General features: G+C 40.6%; 1 protein-coding gene across 12 annotated transcripts in view; it reads right to left on the reverse strand.

Annotated features, from left to right (window-relative positions):
- TMPRSS11E (transmembrane serine protease 11E) overlaps window positions 1-13,104 on the reverse strand; it is a 45,348-nt gene that overhangs the window by 6,671 nt on the left and 25,573 nt on the right. For 11 of the 12 annotated variants that reach the window (XM_090139149.1, XM_090139146.1, XM_090139143.1 and 8 more), the window contains 5 exons: window positions 11,452-11,562; window positions 5,682-5,805; window positions 4,546-4,661; window positions 2,778-2,845; window positions 877-1,040 (listed from right to left, as the gene is read on the reverse strand). In XM_090139149.1, coding sequence (XP_089995275.1) covers window positions 877-1,040; window positions 2,778-2,845; window positions 4,546-4,661; window positions 5,682-5,805; window positions 11,452-11,544 — 565 coding nt within the window. In that variant the 5' untranslated portion in view covers window positions 11,545-11,562. Of the gene's footprint in view, window positions 1-876; window positions 1,041-2,777; window positions 2,846-4,545; window positions 4,662-5,681; window positions 5,806-11,451; window positions 11,563-12,839; window positions 12,932-13,104 lie in introns of those variants that run through there. The other variant, XM_090139147.1, reaches the window with a different exon arrangement.

Consider the following 13,104-nt stretch of genomic DNA (forward strand, 5'->3'; position numbering starts at 1 on the left):
TAACAGTATGGTAAAAAGAGTAATTTGCTCTACTGAATAAGTTCTGCTATGCTTCTGTTCCTCACTCAAAGTGCAAGGCCAAAGGATGCATTTTTCTTGTCTTTAACTCAAAGCTAAAAAAAAAGCAGTAGTTGACTAAAAAGGCTCAAACAACATCTGCATGTGCTGGAGACTATGCAATACTAAGCCTGTATGCATATGTTGACATTCATTATGGCAAGGTGGTCACAGATCCTCAGTACTGGGCTTGACTGGAGCTAAACTGTAATGTCATTGATTTCTTCCCTACAAAATAACCTGCTGACAGATTCTGGTGGTAAACAATGGCAGACTCTTGTGAGAAGATTAGTGTACAAGGAATGTTTAGTTATTCATACTTGCTACAGCAATCTGGCAAATATGCAAAGGAAATGACAGATGATGGAGAAAGGAACCATCTCAGCCTTGCATTTTTTAAACAGCTTGAGGACTTCACATTTAAGAACCTGGTGATACAGCTTCCTCTCCAATTCACTGTCTGCCTTAGCAAAGTAATCTGTGAACCTGGGTTACAAAGTTGGGTTTTTTTTTTCAATGAATTATATTGGCCTGTTGTATCAAAGCCAGGTTAAACACAGAACTTCTGATGCACAGAGCGGAGTTCTCATGTATATAAACTAGGTATCAGTATGCTTTAGCTCTCTTAAGGCTACTACTTCTTTCAGGTTCCTGGGCTGCCATCCAGTAAGGCAATACGGCTTGCCCATACCACAGGTCTGAAAAAAGAAAACAAAACAAATTGCACATATTTGCACAGTTAAGTGAAACTCATTATGCTGAACTAGGAAAGTATGAGGAACAAATTCCAAGCTATAAACAAAAACCTAAGCCACTTGCCTGTGAGTTTAATAGTAGACTGGTCAACATTCAAGAACGTTGAGCTTGTTTCAAGCCTTCTACGCAACACACTGTTGACATGACTCCAGCTTGTTGCCTTACTGTCAGCTGAGGGAAATTTAAATACCAGAGCAACAGATACAAGCACTCCACCAGGATCTGGGCTGCAAACCAACATAAACAAAGTGGTGTCATCTCTTTGCCCACTAAGCCTCTGTGTCCTGCTTCGTGATGTCTGCCTTCCTTATATGGGAACAAGTCTGGTCTGCACTGATGTACAGAATGAATAGCATAGCAGTACACAAGCAAGGTAGGATGACATATGTCAGCAGGCAGCAAAAGGCCTGGTTTATACTATAACAGTGATCAGATGTAATCTTCTGGGAGGAGAGGGAAGATCACTCCCTTTAGCATCTATGCAGCTTAGTCTAGTCCTACAGAAATTAAAAATGTCTTCTGATATTTCTTTACATTTAAATTACTTGTCAGTTTATGAGAAAGTTCCTTTGGATCCAGAGAAAAATCTTAATAGTTTGTTTTAACAAAACAAGGCATGATCACTTAATATCAGTATAAAATATGAAGCCCAATACTTTAGACAAACAGTCCAAAAGAAAACCAAAAGAAACCTAGAGGCAAAAACAGCAGAGATGCAGGTGAGCTGACTCAGTGCTCAGTTGCATGAGATAAGGTGTCTCTAGTGAAAGTTTAGAGGCAGTGCACTGTTCAGTCAGCCTAAAAAGTAAAGAGGTTGCTTGAAGTCTACTGAAATTTTATAATTCCAGTTAATACGGAGTATGGAAGGCTTACAGAAGAAACCAGCAGTGGAAAAAAGAATGTCAAACAGCTTAAAGAAATAACCACATAGACACAGGTCAAAGCAAGAGAGACTTTCTATATGATTTACTAGTGATAGGACAAGGAGGAACAGTTTTTAAAAAAAATGAAGAGAGACTTAGGCTAGATAACAAGAGGAAATTCTCTACACAGAGGGTGTTGAGGCAATGGAACATGTTGCCCAGAGAAGCTGTGGATGTCCCATCCCAGAGGTGTTCAAAGCCAGGTTGGATGGGACAATGGACAGCCTGCTCCAGTGGGTGGTAAATCTGCCCACATTAGGAGGCTGGGACTGAATGGTCTTTAAGGTACCTTCTAATCCAAGCCTTTCTATGATTGTAAAAGAGTCCCAGAGTGCTGTGGAAAAGGACATTCGCAGGAAGCATGGCATTCTTTGCTGTCCAGGGAAAAATATTCCACAGCAGATTTGCATCTTACAGAAATGCAACTACTCCAAACCCAAATCACGTGACAAAGAGAGAAGTGATGGTTCTTACCATCTGTCTTACTGACAGAAATACATGCGTGGAGAATGGAGACTTAAAAAGTCTCACAGAAACCTCCATATCCGTATGTATCACTTGCCTGCTTTCCTCGGTCTGCAATTATCTCACACTGGAATTTATTCCTTCTCCCCTCTTCAGGGGGGAGAATAGTCACCTCCTGCTATACACCACACAGGGTGGTAAATACCAGCTTGAGTTTCTACAGAAAATACAATGTGGAATAAAGAGCAGACTGGATCACTCAGGCGCTTAATTAGCAGCGAAGGCTGGGATCACCTAACAATTAATTTACTGCATCACAGCCACAAAGAACTAGTGTTCATGTAATCAATCTGCAGAAGTATATGGACAATTTTCTCTTCCTTGCTCATTTCTGAAGTAGCCTAAGTCCTCAAAAATGTTGAAAGTTCTGAAGGAAAGTGACAACAAGCCTAGACTTGAGATATCCAGCTAGCATGATCCAAGCATAAGCAACCATGTACATTCCCTGTGGTCAAGGGGTAGAAAGGAATTATATTTATCACATTTCTGCTTGTTCCTGACCTTCATGTTACTTACCTTAGAGTGATGACATGGGATCTAATGTACTTGCGGCTCAGAAAGGACCCCTTAAATACTTTAGACATCTGTTAAAGGAAAAGAGTATATAAAATACACCCGTAATACATGCATCCTCTCAAACTGGAACAGTCTTGTTAACCCCTAATACACAAAAACTGCCTTTAGAGCCCTATTTCTACATCAGAGCTACTGCTGAACTTCCATTGGAAATTGCAGAATCAAAATAAACAGTTGAATTAGCAAATTCTGCTCTCTGTTCTACTCTCTGGGTATCTTTTCAATTACAGGGCTTCTGGAACAGACAGCACACATGCTTACTATCTGCTTGCACACAGCAAGGTCTCTACCACTATAGTAATATTTAAAAGACAAAGCTGACAAATTTACAGTGGAGCAGAGAAGAACTGCTTGTATAATTCCTCCTTCCTGAGTGCAGAGACAGCAACAAGGAATTTAATACTCCCTGTTGAAAGCTAGAGTCAGAAGATGACTGGGGAGGATATAAAGATGACTGGAAGATGACTAAGAAGGTTGTATAGAAGACTGAGTCAGATTCTTTTCAGTAATGTCCAGTGGCAGGACAAGAAGCAATGGGGATGAACTGTCTGAGGCTATGATTCTACAATCTAGGGTGAATTTGTCCTGAGCCAAATCACATAACAGCTCCCAGAAAGACATGCCGTCCCAACTTTCTGCTTTAAATAAGTTACCAGGACTTCTTTTGCTATTTTGTCCGTATATGCCTTTCTTACTATACTTTGTGCACCCTAGAAGTAATTTTTGTCTCTTTTCTGTACCACCCTAGTTTTCTGGTGTCTCTGCTGAAAGGAAAAGAAAGCTATGCTAAGCAACAGTACAGCTGCCAGTATGCATGTGCAGGGCAAACAACCTCTTACAGCTCTAGTTCTATATCCTATATAGGCTCAACTGGAACATTGCATCACAGAGTTGAAACTCTTCCTCTGCTGGACAGTTGAGCTTTTAGTTACTGATTTCCACAGTATAGTCCTTATTTAATAGGGGTTACCTGCAATTTTAGTGCCCAGATCTCTAAGTACAATAAGTAATAGCACTGAAATTGCTGGGTACAATCCACATCACCAGCCAGCAAAGAACATCCTCCACCAATCAGTGCTATTCCTGCACTGATTATGTCCATGACTGCTTCAAAGTCCTCCTTGACTTGGTGTAAGGGTGTACAGGATCATTCACTGCTCTCTGTGCAAGTCCTGTGCAACTGTGGCAAAACCCCTAAGCTTATTTCTAAGAGAACTAAACATTTTATACCAATAAGCTCAGCCTTGATCATATTGTGCTGTTTTTCCCATCCACCCTAAGCAGCAAAACCACCACCAAGCTACCTCTACAAGATTTGGAAAGATAGGTACCATAGAAAAATTGCAAGGCATGCAGACATCATGATGCTGAGAGCCATATGCATGACAGACTTTCAACAGAGTTCTTCCACCCCAGCAATCTCCCCTGTTTCCCAAGCATTTAAAATTTAACCTTGTCATTGACAGTTTCTCTGTTGGCAGTAGCAAACTGAGTAGTCTAAACCACTAAGCACAGATGAATGGCAGAGCCAGAGAAGAGACAGCACTTACTTTCTCCTACCTTTTGCCCTTGGAATAGCCTAATATAGTCTATTTAATCTAGATACATGAGCATGAAGCACAATCACCCCTGACTCTTATTTCCAACCACACAATCATAGGACTCTTCACCATAGACCAGATAGAGACAGAGAAACAACTTAGTTTACCATAGTTTCAATCTCTTGGCTCAGGTATCTGAACTCCTCTGTCGTTTGCCTTCCATACTGAAGGTCATATGGGACATTGGTGATAAGGAAAGTTGCATTGTAATATCGGTCCTGATCTACATAAGAGAGGAAGAGGACAAGTTGCTTCATTCCTTCAGTACAAATCAGACATGCATAGTTTCTGTGCAGGGCATGGCACAAGATTCCCAGGCTCTGGTTGCAACATTATCAGCTGTGGCCAAGCTCTGGACAGTACAGTGAGACAAGGGGAATCTGAGACATCTTGCCACACCACACAGCTAAGGACTTACTTCCACCCTTCCAACCATCCCAAGCAGCTCTGAATTACATTCACTACAAATCTTTTCTGAGGACCAGACTAGATTCCTTCTGGCACATTCCTGCCCCTCAGAGGCAGGTGGCCTTCCCAGAGCTGTTCACATTCATTCAGCAGCTGGGTTAAGTTTAAAATCTGTCTCTCAGGGGAAGGCTGATGGCACTTACAATACAGAATTAGCAAAAAGCTATTTGCAAAAATAAGCTACAGCTTTGCCACTCTATTGTCTAACATCCTCTGATTATCCATGGCCTCACTGAATCTTGGTGAGCAAAGACAGCAATACAGCTAGTTCTCTCATGGCAGGAATTAATTTCAAAACCCCTCACCTCCCAGCAGTAGACTAGGAACAGAGTGGCATCACTCAATTACTACTAAAACAGAGTCCTTGGCAATCAGGACTCCAGAAGACCCAAACCTCTCTATTTTTGTAATAGTGTACCAGATTTTTTCTGCAAAAACCTTGTTCAGGACCAAAATTACTATGCATACATTACCTGAGTGTTAAGACATACTTCTGGGCTTCCACACAACACAGTTATTGCCTAACCATGGATAACAGTAGAGGTAGCAGGGCAAGACAAACTGAAGAATGGACAAACTTTAAATCCTCATTCAAGTAAGTGACATTTTAAGTATTCTTGAAGAATTTCCAGTCAATACAGGACTTTAACAGGATCTAATAAATTCTCATGCAGATTATAAACCTGCAGTGGATTTCATAATTAAATTACTGGGCAGGACTACAACAGCAAGCAAAACACAGTAGATACTCAAGACAACAAAACAATGCACTTACAATGGCACAAAAAATAAGAAATCAAGCCAATGATGATGGCCAGACCGGTTATCACTGACACAACGATGACAGCTATCTTCCATGGCTTCACATTCCTCCCTCCTGAGTCCATCTCAGGCAATATCTGCATTGGAAAAGAAAATATGTAAAAATTCAACTCTGTTAGTAACACAATAGCACACCTTGAGCAAAACTGTACCTGGCCCAATTTAACTCAGCTCACTGACAGACTCACAAAAGCAAGTAGGTTGAAAAGGCTCCTGAATGCTAGGGGTCTGAACTTCTCAAACAAACTCCCGTTAGAGCAGGTTTCTCCAAGCTTTATCAGGTTTTTAGTATCTCCAAGGACAGAGATCCCATAGCCTCTCAGGATCCTCTTTCAGCCTGTGATCACCCTCCCCACAGCAAAAGCTTTTTTCCTTATATTTAGTAAGAATTTCCTGTGTTCCAACTTGCCTTCATTACCTCTAATCCACATCTGAGAAAAGCCTCAAGTATAGTACAGTCTCTAGAGATACCTATTTCCCATCAAGAAATATTACACAGATTTCAAGTGCAGTTGGCTGTCCAGACAGGTGCTTAAACTGAACTTGACTGTAATAATTCCAGACTGATGTGATAACTTCTGCACTCTGAAATATAAGAGATGCCATAAAACAGTTTTTAGTTATTTTCCTCTGCTATGAGTAGTAACATGTATTGGTCTCCTACCAGGTTTGGGTTTCTTCTCACCAAAAGCATGCATACATTGCAAGAGACAGTGTTGTGGCTCCTGCTAGACAATCTGACAGAAAAGAGAGAAATATCTACTAACGTGTCAACACATGGCAACAAGACCCAGTCTTAGTGACGCACTAAAAGTCAACAAGAGACCTGTGAAAAGGTTGGGAACCCGACTCACATGTGGATAAAGGAAGAATGAGCCTTTTTCTTCCATTTATTTCCTCTTGTGCTGCACTAGGCAAGAGAACACTAGGAAAACTGCATCTTTGCACATGTTGCTGTATAATGATGCAAAGCCTTAACTGCAATTATTTCAGAACCCTAGTAATTCTACAGTGTGCTATGTACTTGTTGTCAAGCCATGCATTGAGTCTCTACATTGTGGTTGGCATTAGTACAAGTTGTTAGAAGAACATGTGAAATAATTCCTCAAAATGACTGAAGTGAAACACAGCAATAGCAAGCTCTGAGGAGGCACTTAGCTGACTAGTCACCATACTGTTTTATTACCACTAAACCGGGTTTGCATTTGCTGTGGGTCAGACACACTTGATGTTATAGTCCCCCTTTTCAGGCGTTTGGCATAGTCATTTCTGAATAACACCCGAAAAGAAAGGAGCAGTAATGAGCAGACAGGCAGAGAGATGGAAGGTTCACGTTTTCTCACCATGGGGTAACAAGGCAGCACAGTGAAAGCGAAAATGAGCCAGCAGAACAGGATAACAGCAAAACCTGCCAGTAGCTTAAGATGTGCGCTCAGAGAACAGATCAGCAGTGAAGGAAAAGGCACAACACACAAACCTATGACAGCAAAGAATAGTGAAGTCAGGGGAGTGTGAATGGAGTTCTACGTTCCGCCTTAAGGATGAGAAAGTTGAGCAAAGCTATGAGGAAGGCAAGGTGGGAAAAGAAAAAAAAAGGTAGAGCCACAAAAGAAGCTGAGATGTCTACACACAGAGGTGTTCAGCAAGAGCAGGGGTAGCTGAAAACAACTCACACAGTAATCTCCTCACCCAAAAGTTTGGTTTTAGCTAGAGAGTGTTGGTACATATCCCAGAGTGTTTCTTAAGAAGGGAAGCAGAAAAATTTTTATGCTCTCAAACAGGTGGTGTTCACTGCTAAGTTTTGTTGCAAAAGTTTTCTGCAAATCTACCTTTCTTTTCACTAGACAGACTTAGTTTCTGTAGGAAGGTCTGTGCAAAGCAGATTGTACAGCACGTGAGAGCTGCCTCAAAGTCTGAGCTAGTCAAGATTGCTTTCCATGGAATCTCTGAGTTGCAGAGGCACATAGTATTCAGTCCTAAGAAAATAATTTAAAGGAAGCACTTAATATATTTCTATATTCATATAGGTTGTTACTTTGTTTGTTACATACAAACTAAAGCAGAAACACCTTCCCAAATCCCAGTTTCCTCTCTTTAGAAGGATGCCCTCATCTCCACCTTGCTAAAGAAAGAACTGGGACAAGAAAAATCACTTGTGAGTTTTCCCACCACCTCCTCATGTTTACAGCTGCCAGTATACATCCTTCAGCTGTGCTGCTCAAGTGCAGGACCTAGATAAGTAAGCAGCATCTATCAGTTCTGTTCACTCCAGCAGCAGACCTGCTAGTCACCAGCTGTGCAAAGGCACTGGGAAGAAAAAGCTCTCTGTTTAGAGCTTTATAAAAAATACTTAATCTTTAGCCACCCATTCCAGGAATCAGACAGCAGAGGAAAGACTTATTTGACCCAAAAGCAGCTATAGTCTTTGAAGAAAAGCTTGAGTACAGGCAGCACTAAGTATGTACTGCTTGCACTGGAGCAGCACATGCCAAGGCTGACTATGATGTTAGGAAGAGCCAGTTCTTGTTCAGATTACGTCCACTCCGCACATTCAGTCAGTAATCATGTATTACATCACCAACTAGCTCCTTCACTCCTCGAGCCTTTTTGCTATTATATCATGAAGTGCAGGATTCTCATGCTTTACAAGAATAACCACCTGGCAGGGATTCCTGTGCCTTAGATTGCTGTCACTACAGTTAAATAATTCAGTGGCAGGTGGACCCCTATGTTCAGGGATCAAAATTCTGCATGATCTTCTCTATGCTTCAGTCACCAAGAAAACTCTGCTCCACCCTACTACACACCCATGGCTAAAGAAACAGTGACTCTTCTGTGGTGCTGAAGAATGCAGAGGCAAAGATGATCTGATCACCTTCACTTACAGGTGCATCTTATCCTTATAATAATAAAAATATATATTGATGTATGTTATTATTTTACTGTCCAAACTACAGCAACCTGCCATTTCCTTCTCAGGAGAGAAATTCAAGAGAATTTAGGAAACACCAATATACTTGTTCTCCAGCACAGCAGCCACTTTAGTGAGAGCATGAAAATAACCTTAATTCCCCAAAAGAAATCCTTAAGAGATCTCCACTTGGAAGACTGAGTCCTCCCTGCTCTGAAAATTACCTCTTCACAGTCTATATCAGGAGGCTTTTGGTCTGTACTATACAGTAGAAAATTTCAGATCAAAACTCTTAGTGAGACTATGAACAAACACCAGACCTCCTCTAGCAGTCAGTGTTCATTTAAAAACCACTTCATTTCCAAGAAGACCACAATAATCCAGTGACTGTAGCATCTGACAAGCTCTTGTCATGGTTCATTTAGGTCTGGAAATGTGAACTATTATTCTCACACTTTACACATCTTTGTTCTGCACCAAAGAAAGCATTTTGATGGCTAAAAAGTTATTACATATGGAAAAAAAGCCATCCAAATGAACTTCAGAAATAACTTAGTTCTATATAAACACAGGTGTTTGTACGTATATAACAAGCTTTAATATAGGATATTTTAAAAATAAGTGAAATGTAGCAAGAAAAAGCTACATTAATAGTTACTGACACATCATAAAACACTTGTACTGAAATTTTACTGGAGTACAAGTCTGATCTTCCTTGCAAAGTAAATGAGAGAATGGATAGGACTTCAAGTTGCCATCTCTTCTTGTTGAACTACTATGTTTTACCGAAAGCCTTAATGACATCAATTTCAAAAAACTGATCATTGTTAAATGGAAAACAGTTCAGACAAAGAAAGGAAGTCAAACTGCCATGTATGTCCTTGGAAAAGGGTCTAAGTACTGGGTAAACAGGGAAGGTTGCCTTACTATGTTTTAGGAATCTGCCCTTGATTTTTTCCTCAACTCTTAACCTAAGCCTTCATAGCACTTCTTACCTATATTTGCTTTCAAATGGGTCCAATATTTTTAATTTTTTTAAGCAACATCTATTTATTCAAAATGTTCTGCCAAGTTTGGCATAGAATAGATGCCATCCGATCTGCTATTGTCTTCCTGTAACATGTTTAGTTCAATCCCTGCTCAATGATATTGGAGTACTCTCAGAAAAGAATGTGGTCTGCAAACATGCTGATGAGGGTCTCTTCATACTTAAGTCACGCCCAGTTTTTCATTCTAGGATTCAGGCACAGTCCCACAACCACTCCAATAAGTCTTCATAGAAATGGGGGCGTTTCAAAAGACAACTGAACAAACTTAGCTGCTGGCTCAGTAAGTGCAACATTAAACTATATCCCTGAAGCAATCTTCTCTGGCAGGATGATTGAGAACAGCAGCAATTGGAGTATGTCTGGTTAACCCCAGGAGACCAGTAGCACAAGCACATGGCCACGCTAACAATACTAATTCTACTCCCACCTCTGCCATAAGCAATCACATCAATCTAGTGCTTTTCTTCTATTTCTCCCCTTAACAGCACAACTCTGCTAAGGTCTTGTTGCTTCTCAGGAACTCTTTACAGCTAGGCAAAGACAACAGCTTGTCCTTGCAGCAAGATTCAAGAGCAGCAGTTAGCCTCTGGCAAAAAAATCTAAGACAACAAAAAATGCTGCTCATACAGTCTTCCCCGATTATTCAATCAACTTTGCAATCAGCACAAAACATTTCTGTTGTTTCTTTCTCTCATCCATTTTGTGCATAGCTTTTAGGAGATTGTAAGTTCTTCAATTGTTGGGATAGAGCCTGCCTACCATACTTGTACAGCAATCCGTGGGACTACGGATTACAAGGCTAACTGAAATGAACTTCATTAATAACACATTTTTCTGTAATTGACTGTCACAGCCAACATCTTGGGAAATACTCCCCTATTCTGTAACAAGTTTTAGGAGAATTAAGAAGGTACATCCTTAAGGACTTTACAGCTTGCATGAAGGTATAAGAGGTCACTATAGTGTAAGGGAAACTAAGTACTTGGCTACACAATCAGTTTACAATATGGTTCTACAACTTCTACATCATTTTATACTTTGGCCATAGGCTACTACCTTATTCTATTAGTTCATCAGTTTCAGAATATAGCAGTAGGCCTCCGGTTTTCAGCTTTTGAAAGAACTCTGTCTGCCATTCCTCCCCTTTTCACATTTCTTCGGTAGTGAAATACTAGACAAGTAGTTATAGTATCCATATTTTTTTTCTGCTCGACTTTCATTCCAAGATGGGGTGGTGAAAAAGTGTGGTACAAGATTTGGTACACTTCCAAGAGGATTCTGCACATATTAACACTTCACTGACTGCAAAAAAGTCCACTAAAGTAAACAGAAACACAAGAAGCTACTTTTACGACTTCAACCTACTTACCATCTCATACCATGCTGCCAGCAATTGTGACTTCAACACATTAACTGCAGCAGCAATAAGTGTAGATCAGAGTTAGAGTGTAGTGAGAGAATTCTCACTTGCCCCCACAGCCCCCTGTGGCCATGGACCACCTTGCCTTATCACAGTACCACATTGTAGAGGAGCGAAGGAGTTCTTGGAAAACAAATGCTTTTTGGGTGAGGAGAAAGGGGGAAGTATAAGGATTACTGATGCATAGAAGGCAGCCCAAATCAGACATTAGCTCAGAACTAGAGCCATTCATTCTCCAACCCCCACCTTGGTCAAAGCCCAGAAATTGCCCCAAAAATCCATATGCTATAAAGCCATGCTGCACAAACCACCAAGTAGCAAGTTAGATGGCTGTAGCACTCACCTTTGAGTACCAATGAGAGGTCAGGAAGAGGGTCTTTTGTCTGAGAGATGTACCGTCCTGAACTCCAGAACACACTGTGCAGCATCTCAGCATAGACTTGAGGCTTTATCGCTTGAATTAGGAAAGAAAGGAGTCATAGGCAAGTCAGAACAAACGAGTCCAGCAAGTCTCAGTGACAGAGGCTTACCCCGTAGCATGATTCCTCCCCTAAAACAATAACAGTACACTTCTTTCATCACACCTTTCATCCAGGAATCCCAAAGCCTTTTCAGAGCATTAACTACACGCCCTGCAACACCCCAAATCAGAAGAGACATGAAAATTTTGTGAGGATACAAAGCTTATTCCCTTTTTTGGTATAATTAAAAAAAACACACCAAAAACAGAAATTATAGTCAGAACCAGTATGAAAAAATTGCTTGTGTTAGAGAGACAGTGTTTAATCTGAAGTCGGATAAAGAGCTGATGAGTACCGATGAAGTCTCAGTTGCATTTGCCCCAGCTGCCTTGAAAGGTACTGTTTAGCCAGATAAGAACTTGTGTGTAGTTGTTATTATGAGGACAAGTCTGTGATTCTTCCCTAGCTTCTTAGATGCTGATTTTGATTGAGACCTCCTAGCCACAGACATGTCCATCCTGGAAAAAATCTTCTAGGTTACATGTGGTATTTGTGTCTACATAGGCATTTCTACTTGTGCTATAATGGCAAATTAATTGGGAAGTCAATTATCACAAGCACAAACTAACCTAAGGTAGCATTTCTCAATCTGCACTCAATTTTAACTTTACTAAATTTACTCAAAAACATATATGCCTACACAACCTTATACACAGATTTGTTCCAGAAAGCCAATTTAGAGGACAGAACATCAGGCTAAGAGGTTTATGTATGTGGCAGATACTTTCTTTGCTTCGCTGCAATAGATTTTGTAACATCTAAGGATTCTTTCCCTACTCCTGAATGGCCTTCATTTGACTCCTCTAACTCAGGAATCACCAGCTAAGAAACATGCTGCTCCAAGTACTTCTTACATGGCTGGAGCTTTCGCTTCCACCTTACACCAAGTCCATAGGCAAATAACTGCAGTACTGCCTTCTTAGGAAGGTCAGCTTCTTTTGTACGAAACAAAGTCTAACAACAGGCTTTAGCTTCTCATAATTTATGAAGATACCCTGACTGAATCTAATTTATTATGAAATTCAATAAGTACAGTTACTAATAATACATCATGTTATTGTTTCTCAATACTTTAACTGCAAGCTGCATTTCCATTCCATACTGGCAAACTTTTATTGAGTCAGTCTAGATATGCAAGAGAAGTGTAGACAAAAGCCTAGCTAGAGGGTGAGAATTTCTGAGGGTAAAGAATCAAATGTCATATGATTACCTGACCCAGGTGGTGTGAATATTTCTGGCACTCCCAAGTACTCAGAGACAGAGCTCCTTCTGATGGCTATTATGGCACAGATGGAAGAATGCATGACATGGAGGTGTCACAGCGATCTCTGAACACTCTCACCTGCAGGCAAAACAACCCATTGGAAAAGCTTTTTTCAGGTCTAGTTTAATGTCAAGAAGGAACCAAAACTGGTAAAGGATGTAGTAACCCTGACTAATGGCCCCCTATCTCCTGTACACTCTTGTATAGACCA

This window comes from Phasianus colchicus, chromosome 4 (genome assembly GCF_987193195.1).
Source record: "Phasianus colchicus chromosome 4, bPhaCol1.hap1.1, whole genome shotgun sequence".
Taxonomy (NCBI): domain Eukaryota; kingdom Metazoa; phylum Chordata; class Aves; order Galliformes; family Phasianidae; genus Phasianus; species Phasianus colchicus.